The 16,828-nt window shown below is 36.1% G+C and overlaps 2 protein-coding genes across 2 annotated transcripts in view; one reads left to right on the top strand and one right to left on the bottom strand.

The window, feature by feature from the left end:
• The window catches only part of LOC150099674 (uncharacterized), a 31,892-nt gene extending 31,612 nt beyond the window's left edge, over positions 1 to 280 (bottom strand). The window contains exon 1 of the mRNA XM_090403476.1: positions 200 to 280. Coding sequence (XP_090259602.1) covers positions 200 to 280 — 81 coding nt within the window. The remainder of the gene's footprint in view (positions 1 to 199) is intronic.
• Positions 281 to 5,872: 5,592 nt separating this feature from the next.
• Positions 5,873 to 16,738, top strand: LOC150099673 (uncharacterized). The gene is made up of 3 exons (XM_090404469.1): positions 5,873 to 5,956; positions 7,531 to 7,602; positions 16,072 to 16,738. Exons 2-3 carry the CDS (start codon positions 7,545 to 7,547, stop codon positions 16,635 to 16,637), a joined length of 624 nt encoding a protein of 207 aa, XP_090260595.1. The 5' UTR covers positions 5,873 to 5,956; positions 7,531 to 7,544; the 3' UTR covers positions 16,638 to 16,738.
• The last annotated feature ends 90 nt before the right edge of the window (positions 16,739 to 16,828 follow it).

Raw genomic sequence — 16,828 nt, 5'->3', positions numbered from 1 at the left:
GATGTGTTGTTTTGGTTAACTTTGCGATACGCCTTTTAAAGTTCAATTCTGTCCCCACACCCAAGTACCTGGCCCCATTAGTTTCCTGCAGTTCAGTTCCATCAATATAGTACATAGCTTCTGATCTCTTCCCAAAGTGCATCACCTTACACTGGGCCACATTAAACCGGCAACTAATAAACCGGAAAACGCCATTTACCTTTTCCCACATGCTACTAGTCTCTCTTCCTGCAGGATCACTGCCTTCATTTACCGTTGCTTTAACGAGTTTAGCAGTCATCAAACAACTGAATATTTCCTGTCAAATCATATTATTGATATATAAATTAAACAACAGAGGACTAAGTACTGAGCGCTGTGGTCACTTACCTTCTCCTCGACTCAATTCCTGCATAAACCATTCTTTGATATCTGTCCATCTGCCCCCCCCCCCTCTAATCCAAATCACCAGATTCATATCCATCCCCCCTTTTTATTCAATTTATGCAATATAGTCCTATGTGGAATCTTGTCAAATGTTTTGCGAAGTCTAGCAAAATCACTAAGTAGCCATTTCACTTATTCAAGTCCATTGTCAAATTATAAAAAGTAAGAAAATTACTAAGGCTCTGCCCTACACAAAACTATGTTGTCCATTACATAATATCATATTTCTATTCCTCATAGTACCTTAACCACAACTCCTGAGATGCGGATATAATTTACTACTGGTTTGGAGCCTCCTTTATGCAATAGGATAATCTTGTCCTCTTTCCACTCAAATGGCACCTTCCCACTACTGAGGTTTAAATTATAGTTTGGTCAGAGGAGCTGATAATTCTCTTGAACGCTGTCGTAATACACAGGGTATGCCCCTACGAGGTAACATTTGACATTGCATTGTCATCACCTATATGATACACCCCTGCAATGCCTATTAACTTTTGCCCAAGTTGTGCTAACCAATGGCAAAAACTCCTGAACCTTATTTTGAATACTTCTGGCACTGGTATACGAGGGTGGTCTGAAAAGTTCTTGACCTAACAGTGAAAAAACGAATTTATAATTTCAAAATTATTTTTATTTTTCAACATAATCTCTCTTAAGACTAATACATTTATTCGAGCAATGCTCCAGCGCCATTATCCCGTCCGTGTAGTGGTTCTCAGTAAGATCAGCAAAATACCCCTCTACAGCTGCAATCACCTCTTGATTCGAAGAAAAACGCTGACCAGCGAGGAAGAGCTTAAGTTTTGGGAAGAGATAGAAATCTGAATAGATAGAACACCCACCCTATTCCCCAGATTTGGGAGCCAAATCTGGGGAATAGGGTGGATGTTCCTACAATTCATAGTGCAGATCCCTTAATTTTCCCATTGCCAAAACACTTTTGTGGGCAGGTGCATTGTCCTGATGAAAGATGATTTATTTCTTCTGCAAACCGGGTCTATTCTCACGAATTTTTGCGTCTAGTTTATTGTTTTACCCTTTTCAAGATAATTAATAAACAAAATGCCTTTAACATCCTAAAACACCGATGTTATGACCTTTTCTGCTGATGGAACCGACTTTGTCTTGTTTGGTGCTGAACAACCAGCTTCTGTCCACTGTTTTGAATGCTGTTTGGATTCTGGTGTGTAATGGTGAATACAGATTTCATTCATAGTAACAAATCGACGCACAAAATTAGTTTTATTCTTGTTAAAACACTCCAATCACTGTTCAGAGATTTTCATGTGAGTGCGTTTTTGATCTGCTGTGAGCAAACGCACCCATCTTGCACAAAGCTGTTTCATTTGCAATTTTTTATGCGCATTTTTTCCTACACGTTCTTTTGAAATGCCTATAGTCTCATAAATTTCATGCACTTTGACTCGTCGGTCATCCAATACCATATCGTGCACTTGATCAATGATTTCTGGTGGTGTTGCACTTTTTGAACGCCCTTCACGTGGATCATCTTCAAGGCTTGTAGGGTCACGTTTAAACCCGACAGCCCATTTTTTAATTGTCGAAAACGAAGAAGAGTGCACATAAACTTTTCTGAACTTCGAATGAATTTCTTTTGGCGTTAAACCTTTTACAAAGAATTTTATAACCGCACGATACTCAATTTTATCCTCTCCAAGGGATACAGACAACACTTTTGCTTCAGACAGCTGTATAAAATGAACTACTTGATAGAGTGAGTGACAAGGGACAGTATTAAGTCCGTTTCTGTTTAATATTGTGATAGAGGTGATGACGGGGGGGGGGGACGCGCCTTGGCCGGCGTTGTGTGCGGATGGCATCTTGCTGTGTGCGGATTCGGGAGAGGGGGGGGGGATGGTGGCGGCTGAGCTGGAGGGAGGTGTGGGGCTGAGCGGGGGATGAGGCAGAGTGTGTATGTGTTGCGGGGTGGACGGCGGCTGGATCTGGAGGGTATCATCGGGAAGGGGGGTTCAACGGTGGAGTGGGTGGAATGCGGGATGCGGGCGGGTTGGGAGCTGGAGAGGGATGGCTGGGGTGCTGTGCGATGGGGAGTGCCGATCGGTCTGGGGGAAGAATCTGTGGGACAGTGGTGTGGGGGAGTAACATCGGCGGGGAAGTGCCTACTTGGGTGGATGTGCAGTGTGGCCGGGGGGGAATCGTATGGGGGGATGTGTGGGGGAGAACAGTGAAAGTTACGAACTTAGGAGCGAAGATACAGGGGGAGGGGTTGGGATAGTTTGGTCATGTGGTGGTGGGGGGGACGAGTGTGTGGGAAGTGGAGTCATCATGCAGATGGATGTGCAAGGGAGGAGGCGTGGGCGTCCGGGGGGAGAATGGGGGGATGGTTGAGGAGGACTGGGGGATAGGGGCTTGGATGTGGTGGCGTCCCAGGACAGGAGGATGTGGGGGAGACTCATCATTAACAGCGACCTCACTTAAGTGGGACAAGCTGCAGAAGAAGATGAAGACTTGATAGAGTGACTTGCAATTTCACATGGATGCTTATGACAGATGTACCAACTTAGAAAAAAAAAATCTTGCCGATTGTTTTGTCATCTATGGTCGAGACCAAGAACGTTTCAGAACGCCCTCGTACATAAACTGTAATACCCCTTCATAATTTATCCATCTTTACGCCTTGTGTTACTTAGCTGACTAAAGTTAATCTGGTTTTAACAAGTATGTTAAAAAATTAGTATGACGTTAACCGAAACATGAATAAACACAACAGCATTTAGCGGTAGCGAAATGAGTTCTTAATTGATCCTGTGCAGTGGAGGCCGGTGAAAAATTTAACTGGGGGTACTGCATATATATATATATATATATATATATATATATATATATATATATATATATATATATATATATATATATATATATATATATAAACTTTTTTCCCTAATCAGTAACGAATGTATTAATAAATAAATTTACATATTAAAAATTGCTTTATTAAAAATATTTCATCCTCACCACGAACAAACACCAATAATAAAAGTTTCGTATCAATAGCAATGCCAAGTGCAAACGAATATCGGCGTTAGATCGCAGTGCATTTGTTTCATGTGACGATAATTGAAAAAATATAATTCTTTTCATATTTTCAACAGTGACACTCGTCATAATTCAGCCTTGTATCTATAATAAATAAATAACTATATGTTATTTTAACAAAATAAAATAAGATTGACAAAAAATAGTTTGCCACGCACCAATAATAAACGTTTCATATCTCACAGAAATAACACGCATAAGCATACTAAAGATACACTGCCGTTTGGGCAGTGTAGGAATGATGTAACGTGCAATGACAAGCGCAAACGAATATCGGCGTTAGATCGCAGTGCATTTGTTTCGTAATCCTAAAGCGTTAATCAAACAATTCCAATTATTAACTAATCGATGAATGTCAAAACATAAGCTGTAACCTTTAACATGTTGTAAGCATTGTTATTATTTATAAACACAAACAAAATTTAAATTTTTAATTTTTTCCTTGGGGTGCTGCAGTGCTTATGTACGGGCCACCACTGATCCTGTGCCTAAAGAAAGAGGCACATTAAAATCAAAAGATGCTGATTGTTCTTTGATCATAAAAGTATGTGGTATGACCTAAGATTGTATTATGTCTGCAAATTGTGAAAGCTCTTTGTTGCCCTATGAGACCGTGCTTTTACGCGATGTTACATGCAAGAATTAGATACAAAAGCCCATATCCGTGGATAGAAACTTCATGACAATGCGCTTTGTAAGTTATTCGAAATATGCAGTATAGAGAGTGACGACATCTATACTCGCTGGTAGGGGTAACTGTCATACTGAAGAATTCCGCGAGATTTCATTGTATGATAGTTACCACTGTCTTATGAATGCAAAAACATCATTTTTCATAAGACAGCAGTTACAATAAGATAGTGGGAATGGGAAGAAGAATCTTGGTACTCTCGTTAGTCAGTCGGCCAGTGAAAGTGCCCTTAGCAAATATTGTGGAGGAACCTAAATCTCTTAAGGAGGGGAGGAACCATAAAGCTTGTTGCAGTAAGCCGGAAAATCAGTTACATTATTAACACAAAATGATTATTTAAACAAAACGAAACGGGAAAATAAAAGCTTTTAGCGATATCTAAAGTAGCTTTTCAGCAACAATGTTAAGGGTATGTCCCCCCCCCCCCGAAAAAAAAAAGACTCCACATCTTAGCTTTAATTATGTTTAATTAATAAATATCCCTTACATTAAAAATAACATTGCATAAAACGAACATTTAAGAACTGCTAAAATACTAAGTGTTAAATCAGTTGTGGAACAATTAAGTCAGCAGATAGGTTTCGAGTTTTACCTACAGAATTCAGTCTCGCTTCCCTCCAATAGCGTTTGATTCGAAGTGTGGGCAACCATTTCAATTTTTTTGAAATATCAAAAAACCAAGCACCCTATTTCCATACAAAACACCAGATGTATAGCAGAAGCAGAATATTGTCGGAGTGATTTAATTTCACTTCGGTTTTGTCCTTGAATATTTAGTACGTATATTTAAATCAGTGGTGCATCGACCTAGTGAATTTTGAAGCAATTGTCATAATTCATTGACTTTAGTAATGGACTTCTCGTATTCCTTCTTGTAGTATTGTTTAGTGCACAGAAACCTTCCTACTAATCACTATCTCTTACTAAGACTGATTTCAGAAGTGACAGGAGAATGTTAGTGTTTACAAGTATTATTTGGAAATTATCTGTAGCCTCGTGTTGCAGCATAAGAAAAATAGCAGAAATAATTCAGGGAATTCTGAAAACTAGCAGTTTCTCTTGAGGATTGCCTTAATGAAATATACTGAGTAGTCTTCAAAGATCTGAATTGGTTCTCCGGTCACCATCTTGTAAAATTGAACCAAAACGTTTTTCTCAAATAACTCTTTTTTGGTATTAGAATAAACACTTGATGGGAAAAAAAAAAAAAAAGTTTCCTTTTCTCATAAAATACAGGTAGACGAGTCCACTTTATTTTGTTCGTTAATGTGCGCTTGAATGTTTCAGGAATCTAATATGCTTCCAACTATTTTTAATTCTCTGAACAGCTGTTAGAAAAGGAAATTGGAGAAAAATTTCTGCCCTTTAAGCAGCCAGAAAGGAAAGTAAATAAAGCAGGTTTTTCCCACTGGCCACCTGAAACAATAACTTCTCAAGCCCCCCCCCCCCCCCCCGTGTTTCTCGGTAATTTTCTCATCGACGAGGAACTTGTAAAGCTCTTACTTCATTGCGCTTAACAGAAACATTCTATTATTACACAATGCATAACTTTGCTCCATTCGTATTTTATCACAAGGAAGTAGACTAGGTTCACTAGTCTACGCTATTGCTATCCTGGCTAACCAGATATCTAAATGTTATCAGAAAACGTACATCTGTTTACCGGATATTTTAGGGTATATAAGGGAGTAGGCTGCATATAGCGTTCTGTTCAAGATAGTTTTTGGTCATTGTGTATACCTGCGTTCCTCACGTACCGTAAGTATTATTAATTGTCACATGTGTATAATATGATATTTGAAGTTTAAAAAAAAAATGCTGAAAGCATGGGTCGTTTTGTATTTCGGGTATAAAATCTGAACCTTTTGAAATCAGAGTTGGAAAACATCGTCCAGCTCCTATAGTAATGTACTGTGCTCTACTAAACTTTTGCTTTTTATCTTATGTTAATTAGCATGTTTTTTTTATTTTTTTATTTAAATCCTAATGAAACCTTACTGGCTTGATCATATGACTTATAATATATAAAACCGGAGACTGGTATAAACAAAACAATTTTACCAATCCTCTCGCACGATTATTGTTCATAAATTACACAAAAGAAAATACCCGAGCTGATTATTTTTACTTTAACATAATGTAGGCATTAGCAATGTGCAAGGAACGGTAAGTGCAGAATTCTCGTTTTTCTTATACACCGAGTATAACACAAAAGAAACATTTTAAAAAGAGATTTTGGGGGTCGTCTTATACACTGGTATTTTACGGTATACCCATTAAAAATTAGAGAAAATACGAAAAACGCACATTGCACAGTTTCTTTTAAAGAAAATCAATAAAATACTTTCTCAGCTACAGCCAATTCACGGATTGCGATAATTTCTGGCTCCATGGAGCCAGAAGACCCATTATTCGCGCAGTGTCGATTACACCTCTCCTTAAACTCATTCGCTGAAGAAACACTCATAACCACTGACAACTCATTCACCACCTTTTATACAATTTTTCCAGCAGTGATCTCTCGTTTTCTCCCTTGCTGCTATGTACTGGGAACAAAAAAAAAAAAAAAAAAAAAAAACGGTGTGTCTTCTGTGTTAATCCTATAAAAACCCACTTAATAACTGATATGCTTCTATCTGATCTTCTCATTTTCGTCGGTCACTTAGCCTTTTTTTTTTTTTTTAAGCCCACAGACCTTCAATATGTTCTCATAGGGTGTTCCAGAAACCTGCCACAATCTTTATCGCTAGGTTGTGGATCCTCCCCATGGAATCCAGGTGACCAGATTTGTGTGATGTCCAGATGTGGCCTTGTGGATACAAATAACCTTCATATCCCTGCTTGTCAATGTATTCTTCAAACAACCATGTAATCCGATGTACTATTTCGGCCACCTTTGCAGTATGCCCTCTAAATTTCACCTCACTGTCTACAATCATCCCCAAGTTCCTGGCTTCATTAATTTCCTGCAGTTCAGTTCCAACAATATAGTACACGGCTTGTGATCTCTTCTTCCAAAAGTGTACTGCCTTACACTTGGCCACGTTAAACTGGCATCCATTTACCTTTCCCCGTACTTCCAGTATATTTAAGTGGGTGTAATTAATATATGAAGCTGGTCTGGGTAGTGGCCCTTTTCATAATGGGATACTAAGGCAACTGATGTGAGGTCATTAGCCTCTATATACAAGTAACCCAGTTCATGAAGATATGTCACATGCAGATTTTACTTGCTTACAGTTGGTTATAAATATTTAGTTACATTTTAAAATTTAAGTCAGAATTTTTCATTTTTATAAATAAAAATAAGCAGGTGTTTTCATCTGTTGCAGATTAGTCTTCAAAAATGAAATCGTTGATTGTCTTGATAGTTGGAGTGATCATCTTGGGGTTTGTTTCTGGAGGTAAGTTAATAAAAAGCATTTCATTGCATACTTTAATGCAAAATAAGAGAACAATGTTTTGTATAAATGGAATTGCTGTTACATGCAAGTTTCTGCAGGTAGTTTTTTTTTTTTAATATATTCTCTCTTTCTCATGCATACATACTATATAAAATGAAGTAAAAATTCCTATGGTATAATAGCCATGATATAGTTTGCATAGATCCATGACATCAACAGTTAGGCTGATCCTTGGCTAAATGTTTAGTTTAGCACCAAATCAATTAATACATTCCAAAGAATATCATGTAAAAAAGACATCCAGTATGTACTATATATAGAAAAATATTAGTTAGCCTCCCTAATTTCAAAAATTAGTAATCTTGGTAACAGAAACACAAATTTTGTTTATTTGAGCATATCCATCCATATTTTATTTAAAAAAACAATTTTTTTTCATACATCATTTCCATCAAGGCAGAAAATATTTTCAATTTGTTATAAAAATTGAAACTTAGCTTAATATAAAAAAAATTCTAGTTTTTTTTTTTATTTAACTATAACAGTGCTAGAAATTTCTTATAAATTTTCCTTTTTGAATTTAGATGATCATCATGTGAAAATAACATTAAACTAAATTTATTATAAAAATAATAAACTTAAATTCGAAAAAGAAAAAATGCATACATACTTAACAGGATTACTTTATTTTTGTCAACCACATAAAAACAGGATTGAGCATATCAGGTGATACTGCAACAAACAGTAAATTATTTATTTACTTTATATTGTTTCTTTATCCTAATGTGTGAGTTTCATCTTTTAGTTGAACATTACCTTTCCTTCTCCCCCAGTTCAGAATGCTGGGACATTTGTAATTTTCTCAGCTAATTTCTGAATTAGTTGATCTTTGATTCAGGTAAATAGGTTCCCACTCTCCCCATTTGTAATCTCACCCTGAAGTTTTAAGTCATCAGCAGCTATGAACTGAGAGTAGAGCCTGGCTGTCTACTTATTTTCAAAGGTTAGTTGGGACTAGTTTTGTCTACTCTTTGGGGAATAAAAGATATTAGAGGATTTATTAATCAGTGATGGCTGGGGTGGTGTGCCTGATTAGCACAATCTCTTCTACCACATCTCAGCAAATGATGTTTGTCAGTTATAAAAAAATTATATTATTTTCATTCATATTTAGATGGCAGTTAATTTTCATTGCCAGGTATATAAAACTACTTATTGTAGGCTTCAGGTATATTGAAAAAAAAAAGTACCATGTTTGGGTAAGGACAGGATTCCCCAGATTATTCTTAAGCCTACTCATGGTACTATTTAAAAAACTTTTTTTCACTATAAGTTAGAGCATTTTCCTGGAAATATGCAACTTTTTAATTTTTATTATGATATTTCCTGGAAATATTGTTATAGTGAGAGACATCTGATATAAAGTGTTTTAGTAAAGACTTTCAAAGTATATCATACTTGACAAGCATTGTATTAGTATACAGGTATCTTCATAGAGTCAGAAGACTCATCATAGCAAGAGATCCATTATTCACACAATACCAATCATACCACTCCTTAAACTCATTCACTGATGAAGAACTCAGCTTCCTTTGGCAACCTATTCACCACCATCCAAGCAAAAAATTTAGTCCTAACACTATTACATCTTTTCAGTGAGTGACTCCTTGTTCTCTCCTTTCCTGCCATGTACTGAAAAGGTCTTCAATGTCAATCCTGTATAATCCCTGTAATAACTTAGAAGAATATATCATGTCTCTTCTCTTTTGCCTATCAGCTAGTTTTTGAAAAGTGCACAGACCAGTCTATTCTCATAAGGTTATTCCATAGATTTGCCACAATCTTTGTCACTTACCACTGGATCCTCTCCAAGACTCCTTCATCCCCATGGAATCCAGGCATCCAGATTTAGCCTTATTAAAACTTTATATAGGAGAAAAATAACCTCTAGTCTTACTTTTTAGTATGTCCTTCAACACTGGGATTACAACCATGTAATCTAACATACATTATGCTCTCTAAACTTCAACTCCCTACCACAATTTTTCCCAAGACCCTGGTCTAGGGAAATATTGTCAATATAGTACACCACATCTTGTGATCCCTTTCCGAAGTACATCACCTTACACTTGGCCACATTAAACTATCAGTTATTTACTTTTGTCCATACTGATAGTCTGTGTAAATGTTCTTGCAGAATCTCTGTATCATCTTCATTTACCATTGTTCTTCCAGTCCTGAATTCTGTCTTTCACTAGTTTTTCCAATACTTTAACCACCACTCCCGGGATAATGATTGGCCTATAATTTCTTGGATCTTAATTCATACAACAATGAGACTATTTTGCCATCTTTCCATTTCATTGGCACCTTCCCAGTACTAAGACTTAAACAACAATTAAACACTATCGTGGTGGTAGCAATTATCTGTGTCCTGAACAGAAATCCAGTAGATATGTGCCATTATCATTAACTTTACTCTTTTCTCAACACATCTGGTATTCATTACGCTGCTGTTTTGGTCTCCATCAAGAACCAACTTTTCCTTTATTTCAGTTACTACTTTCTCTGACTTGAAAAATTCTTTTACTTGTTGTTTTTTATTATTATATATTTTTTGTTAAAGTAGAACTTGCTGTTGGACTATAGCAAAAAATAAGTCTCACTGTTGAGTTCCTAATTTCAATGATTGTCCATGCTACTTCTCTGCTTGATATTGCCTGCTCCATGCACCAAACACAATGTTTTCTCTTTGTTTGGTATTGGAGACTGTAGATAATCCTTCCTTTTTCTGATTATTATTGCCTGAATATCCTTGCCAACCTGGTTGGCATACCCACTCTCCGACCAACAGGCTGTGGGTTCGAATCCTGCCATGGGTATGGATATTTCCAATTGTCTTCAGGCAAGAGTATCATTGCTCAGTGTGAAACCACCTTCCTGCTTAAATGGAGGCATAAAGTGGCTTGAAAAATTTCCATGTTTGGTCTCTGGAGCAGGGTTTCCAGACTATGCGAAAAATAAATCACAAATACCAAAAATAAATAAATAAATAAATATATATATGCAAGGGTGGTCTGAAAAGTTCTCGGCCTCAACCATAGATGGCAACACTATCAGCAAGATTTTTTTTTCTTTCTAAGTTGGTATATCTGTCATAAGCATCCATGTGAAACTGCAAGTCATTCTATCAAGTAGTTTTTTATTTTTTTTTTATACAGCTGTCTGAAGCAAAAGTGTTGTCTGTATCCCTTGTAATAGACAAAATTGAGTATCGTGTGGTTATAAAATTCTTTGTAAAAGAAGGTTTAATACCAAAAGAAATTCATTCGAAGTTCATAAAAGTTTATGAGCACTCTTCTCCTTAGTTTTTGACAATTAAAAAATGGGCTGCCCAGTTTAAACGAGGCTGTACCAACCTTGAAGACGATCCACATGAAGGACATCCAAAAAGTGTAACAATACCAGAAATCATTGATCAAGTGCACGATATGGTATTGGATGACTGGCATTTCAAAGTGTGTGAAATTGCTGAGACTATAAGCATTTCAAAAGAATGTAGGCTATATTTTGCATGAAGAATTGCAAATGAAAAAGGTTTACTTTGCACAAGATGGGTGTCACTCTTGCTCACAGCAGATCAAAAATGTACTCGCATGAAAATCTCGGAACAGTGCTCGGAGCATTTTAACAAGAATAAAACTGATTTGTGTGTTGATTTATTACTATGGATGAGACTTAGATTCACCATTATTACACACTAGAATCCAAACAGCAGTCAAAACAGTGGCCAGAAGCCAGTTATTCAGCACCAAAGAAGACAAAGTTGGTTCCATCAGCACAAAAGGTCATGGCATCGGTGTTTTGGGATGCTAAAGCATTTTGTTTATTAATTATCTTGAAAAGGATAAAACAATAACCAGGGAATATTATTCCGATCTTTTAACCAGACTAATCAAAAAAATTCGTGAGAAAAGACCTGGTTTGCAGAAGAAAAAAATCATCTTTTCAGGACAATGCACCTGACTACAAAGGTGTTTTGGCAATGGGAAAATTAAGGGATCTGCATTATGAATTGTTGGAACATCCATCCTATTAGCCAGATTTGACTCCTTTTGACTTCTGTCTCTTCCCAAAACTAAAAATCTTCCTCGCTGGTCAGCAGTTTTCTTTGAATCAAGAGGTGATTGCAGCTTTAGAGGGATATTTTGCAGATCTTACTGAGAACCACTACAGGGAATGGGATAATGGTGCTGGATCATTTGGAATAAATGTATTAGTTTTAAGAGTGATTATGTTGAAAAATAAAAATCATTTTGAAATTCCTTTTCTCATTGTTAGGCTGAGAACTTTTCAGACCACCCTCGTATATATATAACATTGATGGGAGAAAAAAAATCCTTAGCCCACCGACAGGTTTATTAATAATATTTCATGGATGGGAGCAACAAAAAAATAAATAAACAAATAAAACATAACATCTTATTGTTTAGAAGTATGTTACTTCTCCCCCCACCTTTGTTTCTGTAATACAATTATGTTGACAAACTTCTCTAATTGTTCTGCCAGTCCTGTTTTTTTCCTGTTGATATGCCTTATGTTTATGATGCCCATTTTGAATTCTTCTGTAGTTAGTTTATTCCAGTAGCTAAGTGAAAGCTGTTCACTCTGACATATACAGCAAGTCTTGTTTAATTTAACCAGGATACACCCTAGCCAGCATGACTTCATCTTGTACTATCATTGTGTTTTAGTTTAGGCCAATACAGAATATAGTTTGGTCAGCAAGACCCCAAATTGCCAACTCATTAACAGGATTCACCACAATAAAGTGAGGCCTTCTTAAAAGGCTCTCCACAGAGACTTATGGCTATATGGAGGTTTTCCTCTCAGTTATCTAGCTTATAACAGAACTATGAGTATTTTTTGATTCATACATCAGAAGATGACTTGTAGTTAGGTTAGTTCCAGAAATTACATATTGAGCTTTGACAATTTAGGATATGTTCCTTATAATCCCGATTATATTTTTGTTACCATGTAACTAGTTTGGATTTCCAGATAGTATCTGGTGTTAGTATCTGGCCAAATCATATAGCAATTGATTACGAAAGATTTCCTTTCTCTTCCATATCTTATAAATGTTAGAAAATATGTTTATACACAGAGGCAGTGATATGTCCAGCTTTTATTCAGAATATTTTAGTCTAGGCTTTACAAACAATTATTTACACCATGTTATTATGCAGAAAGTTGTCTTTCCCCATTCATTTCATGAATGGGGAAAGACAACTTTCTAATGAACATCAAGTATAACTTCAGGTTAGGCATCTGCCATTGGCTACATGACCAAAGAAACCCTCAACAGAACACTTCTGCTGATTAGGTGTTTATTTTTAATGGCTTTGCTTTTTTATTTACAGGATTTCAAAGGAAGTTTGATTCCCATATTAGATTAGACAGTTGATCATGTGATCTTCAACATATAACAGCAGACCAATTTTTGCATTTATGCCTACTCTTGGTTTCCTGACTTGTTGCAAAGCTGCAGTTTGTGGTTAGCAAATCTCAGTTTTGCATGAAGCTGATTACATTAAAACCTTTGGTTTTAATGAAATCAACTTCCTGCAGGTCCAGTAAAGTCTCATTTTTAGCCATCTAGAGCAGAGGTCGGCAATGCAGTGCCTGCGGGCGGCATGGCGCCCGCAGTGAATTTTTAGTGCGCCCTCAGAGAAATTATTGTAAATGGCTTTGGAGATCGCAGTATATCTGAGAGATACATTCATTACTAGTATGTGCTAAATGCAAGAAAACAAAGAAAAAACACTGCAAATATAATATATGATGGTACAAATAAGTGAATATTGAATCCAACATTGTTTCATGCTGAATATATAGAAACGAAAAGTTTCGGCGGATGCAAGCATAAGTAGTGCCTTATGGGTAACTCGTAGTAAAGGTAGATCAAGCTCCAGACCTCTTTCCTTAGTATTTTCCATAAATGTAAAGCACACTTGCAGAAGTCAGCAACTTTTTTAATATGAAGAGTGCAATATAAAATTTTAAAATTACGGAAGGCTCATGACACAGGCATTTTTTCTCTCATTTCAGGCTTAGAAATTCCATGATTAGTTGTTTTTAAGAAAAATGAGATTTCAAATTTTAACATTTATTTATCTTGCTTTTACAACATATTTTTGTCACATTATTAAACATTTATCCCATTATAAAGGGTTAGAAATATCTTTGTAAACCAAAGTATTTGCACTGATAGCAGGAGTGATTCAACAAACACACATACTAAAAAACAAAGAGTTCTAACAATGTTTAGAAATGGTGTGATGGGTAGTGAGAGCGGTCGCATTGATAACTAGATGACGTCCACTCGGGTGCTTGCATCTGATCTGACAGATACATGCTAATTGTTAACACGAATATTCTTTAACTGTTAAAAAATATTCATGTTAACAATTAGCATGTATCTATCAGATCAGATGCGAGCGCCTTGCTTTATCAATCATGATGGCAAATGTATTTGTTTATTATGCAATAATAGTGTGGCTATTTCTAAAAAAAAAAAAAAAAAAAAGTAATATAGAAAGACATTTCGAAACCATTCATGCCAATTATAATTTTAAAGTTTATTTTTCACTTGGTTAGAGTATAATAAAATTAGTTTAATCCTTTATCCAAGTGTGAGCAAACAAAGTTTGCACCTGAAAGTATCTTCAGGACTGGGGTAAGGTGGTACAACACCAGGGCAACTCGTTGCAAATGTGGAGCAAGCTACCAACACTCCTATCTCAGTATCTCCTATAATGCAAAACACATCTCCTTGCAGATATAGGTGGAGAAGACCTGCTAATGCTTCTGCCCGATATCTCCACTTGGGCCTGGCTCCCACTGAAGAGACCTCAATAAAGGTCGAAACTAGTCTGGGTAGTGGCCCTTCCCCTTAATGCATAACATTAGACATATCCGCAAGGAGATGTGTTTTGCATTATAGGAGATACTGAGATAGGAGTGTTGGTAGCTTGCTCCACCTTTGCAAAGAGTTGTGCTCACACTTGGATAAAGGATTAAACTAATTTTATTATTAATTATAATTTTAAGTTTAATTATTTAAATCATTAGGATTCGGCAATGCAGCGCCTGCAGTATTGCACTCTTCATATTAAAAAGGTTGCCGACCACTGATCTAGAGCATTATCTTGCTTTGATATATCAAGTAACAAGAGGAAATTAGTGCTACATTCTTGCGGTGCAGTATATAGGAAGTGACACAGTTGTCACTTCCTGTGTTAGAGAATACTACTGGGATATCTTTAATATCTTTTAGAAACTAAATCTCTAATATATAATTCAGCAGACCAGTTTCCATTTATGCCTACCCTTGAGGTTTGCTGACCTCTTGCAAAGCTGAGGCCCAATGAACAGAAAACTGTTCACTGCATTGTTCCTGCACATTTAGGCCAACTTGTGCATCATATTCATGCAACATTCTATTTGAACAAAAAATTATCATGGCCATAGTGTTATATAGCTTCTCTCCTCCTCCTCCAAGAAAATCCTGAAAGGAATTTGTTGGCTTGTAAAATGTGATGTAGCTTAGCAATACTGGAAGTTATATTTGAAGGTGTATCCATCCAGGAATCCTAGAACAAGTGCATACACATGCAAAGTTCCTGCTTTGAAAAAGAATCAGTTCTCAGCTTCTATAAGGATTACACTAATCAGTGTTTTCTTCATCTGTCTGAAATAAAACTGGTAATCTTAGGTGGTGGCAAGTTTTCATTGTCCAGTGTCAGATCTCAACCCCCTTTACTAGAGGCTTGAAGCAGTTTACAAAAAAAAAAAAAAAAAATGTCACTAGGAGCAGCATTCCCAGATCATCTATTAGTCCACAGCCTATCATGTGCAGAATTCACACACAAGATCAAATTAAGATTTTGAAAAATTAGAAATTCCTTTGCATTGCAAAGATTTACTACCAGTAATTAAAATATTTATAGGACTTGCACCAACATGTCACCAGTTCTGTGCAAGCTACAGCTTATGTTTTTGATGCAAATGAACTAACCTGCTCATCAGGATGCAGATTTAAATCCTGCCAGGGATGTTTGTGATCATCTTTATGTGGGAGATGAGACCACCACCACCTTGCTTATTGGAGATCTGAAAATGTTGCGTGTTTGGTCTCTGGATTATGTAAAAATAAATAATAAAATATATAAAATTAATAAACAGAAAAAAAAAAATCCTTAGCCCACAACATTAAGATTTTTACCTGTTCTGGGTGGGAGTCATATAAAAAGAATTTTGCTCCTCCAGAAGCATTTCTTTCAAATAATAACAGTTACAGCCTAGCTTAATAGTTATTTTTTATGCACTTGCATAATTTTAACATTACCTGAGTGTTTCTATGCATTACTTTAAAAATGTATAATTGTCCTTATAATTTTATTTCAGAAGCTGGAAATGCCAATGCCTTTATTGATGAAACACTAAATAACTTAAGAAATGATCCAGAAATAAAATCAAAAATTGATCCCCTTCACATAGATGATATGAATGAAAAAAGGATTAAGACTTGGAATGGATATGTTTATGGTCTTTCTAGTATTCAAAGAGAAGGAGATGCTACAGTTGTAACAGATGCAAGTGGAAACATAAGGGCATCAATTGGACTGGCTGTAACAGGAATAAAATTCAGCACTAATTACAGAGCCAAAAAGGCTTTCATTAAAATTTCAGGAAAAGTAGAAGCAAAAGTTGATAAAGTGGCAATAGCTGCTGTCATCACTGCTCGTTCAGATGGCCTTAATGTTCAACTAGAATCATTTCAAGTCACACAGTTCTCTGGATTTAAAGTTACCAAAACTACTGGAGGTGGGAAACTTCTAAACTGGGTTTTAAAGAAAGTCGTGAATCATTATGCACAAAAATCAAAGGGTAAAATTATCAGTTCATTGGAGAAAACAGCACGTGAGCGTCTTGCAGCTCTTTTGGCTAAAGCCAAATTTCCCGTTATGTAATTTAAAAGTTTCAGATGCATTTAACTTCTAGTTGAAGAAATATAAAATGCAAGCTTATATGTACAAAATCAATTAAAAATAACAATACTATAACTACAGTACATATGTTGTTTCAAATGTCTACATTCTTAAGTATTTCACTGTACAAATTCCTAGTAGCATTAATGAAATGGCTATTATGTTAGAAAACA

The sequence above is a fragment of the Typopeltis vanoorti genome, chromosome 14 (assembly GCF_054136105.1).
Source record: "Typopeltis vanoorti isolate ZY-2024b chromosome 14, IOZ_Tvanoo_1.0, whole genome shotgun sequence".
Lineage (NCBI taxonomy): Eukaryota > Metazoa > Arthropoda > Arachnida > Uropygi > Thelyphonidae > Typopeltis > Typopeltis vanoorti.
The sequence above is the reverse complement of the archived record's forward strand: the minus strand, read 5'-3'. Positions and strand labels throughout refer to the sequence as shown.

Bases quoted from the DNA above. Each gene is read 5' to 3' on its own strand.
- LOC150099673 (XM_090404469.1), top strand. From the start codon at position 7,545: ATGAAATCGTTGATTGTCTTGATAGTTGGAGTGATCATCTTGGGGTTT. The intron at 7,603-16,071 runs GTAAGTTAATAA...ATTTTATTTCAG, and splicing joins CTTGGGGTTTGTTTCTGGAG to AAGCTGGAAATGCCAATGCC.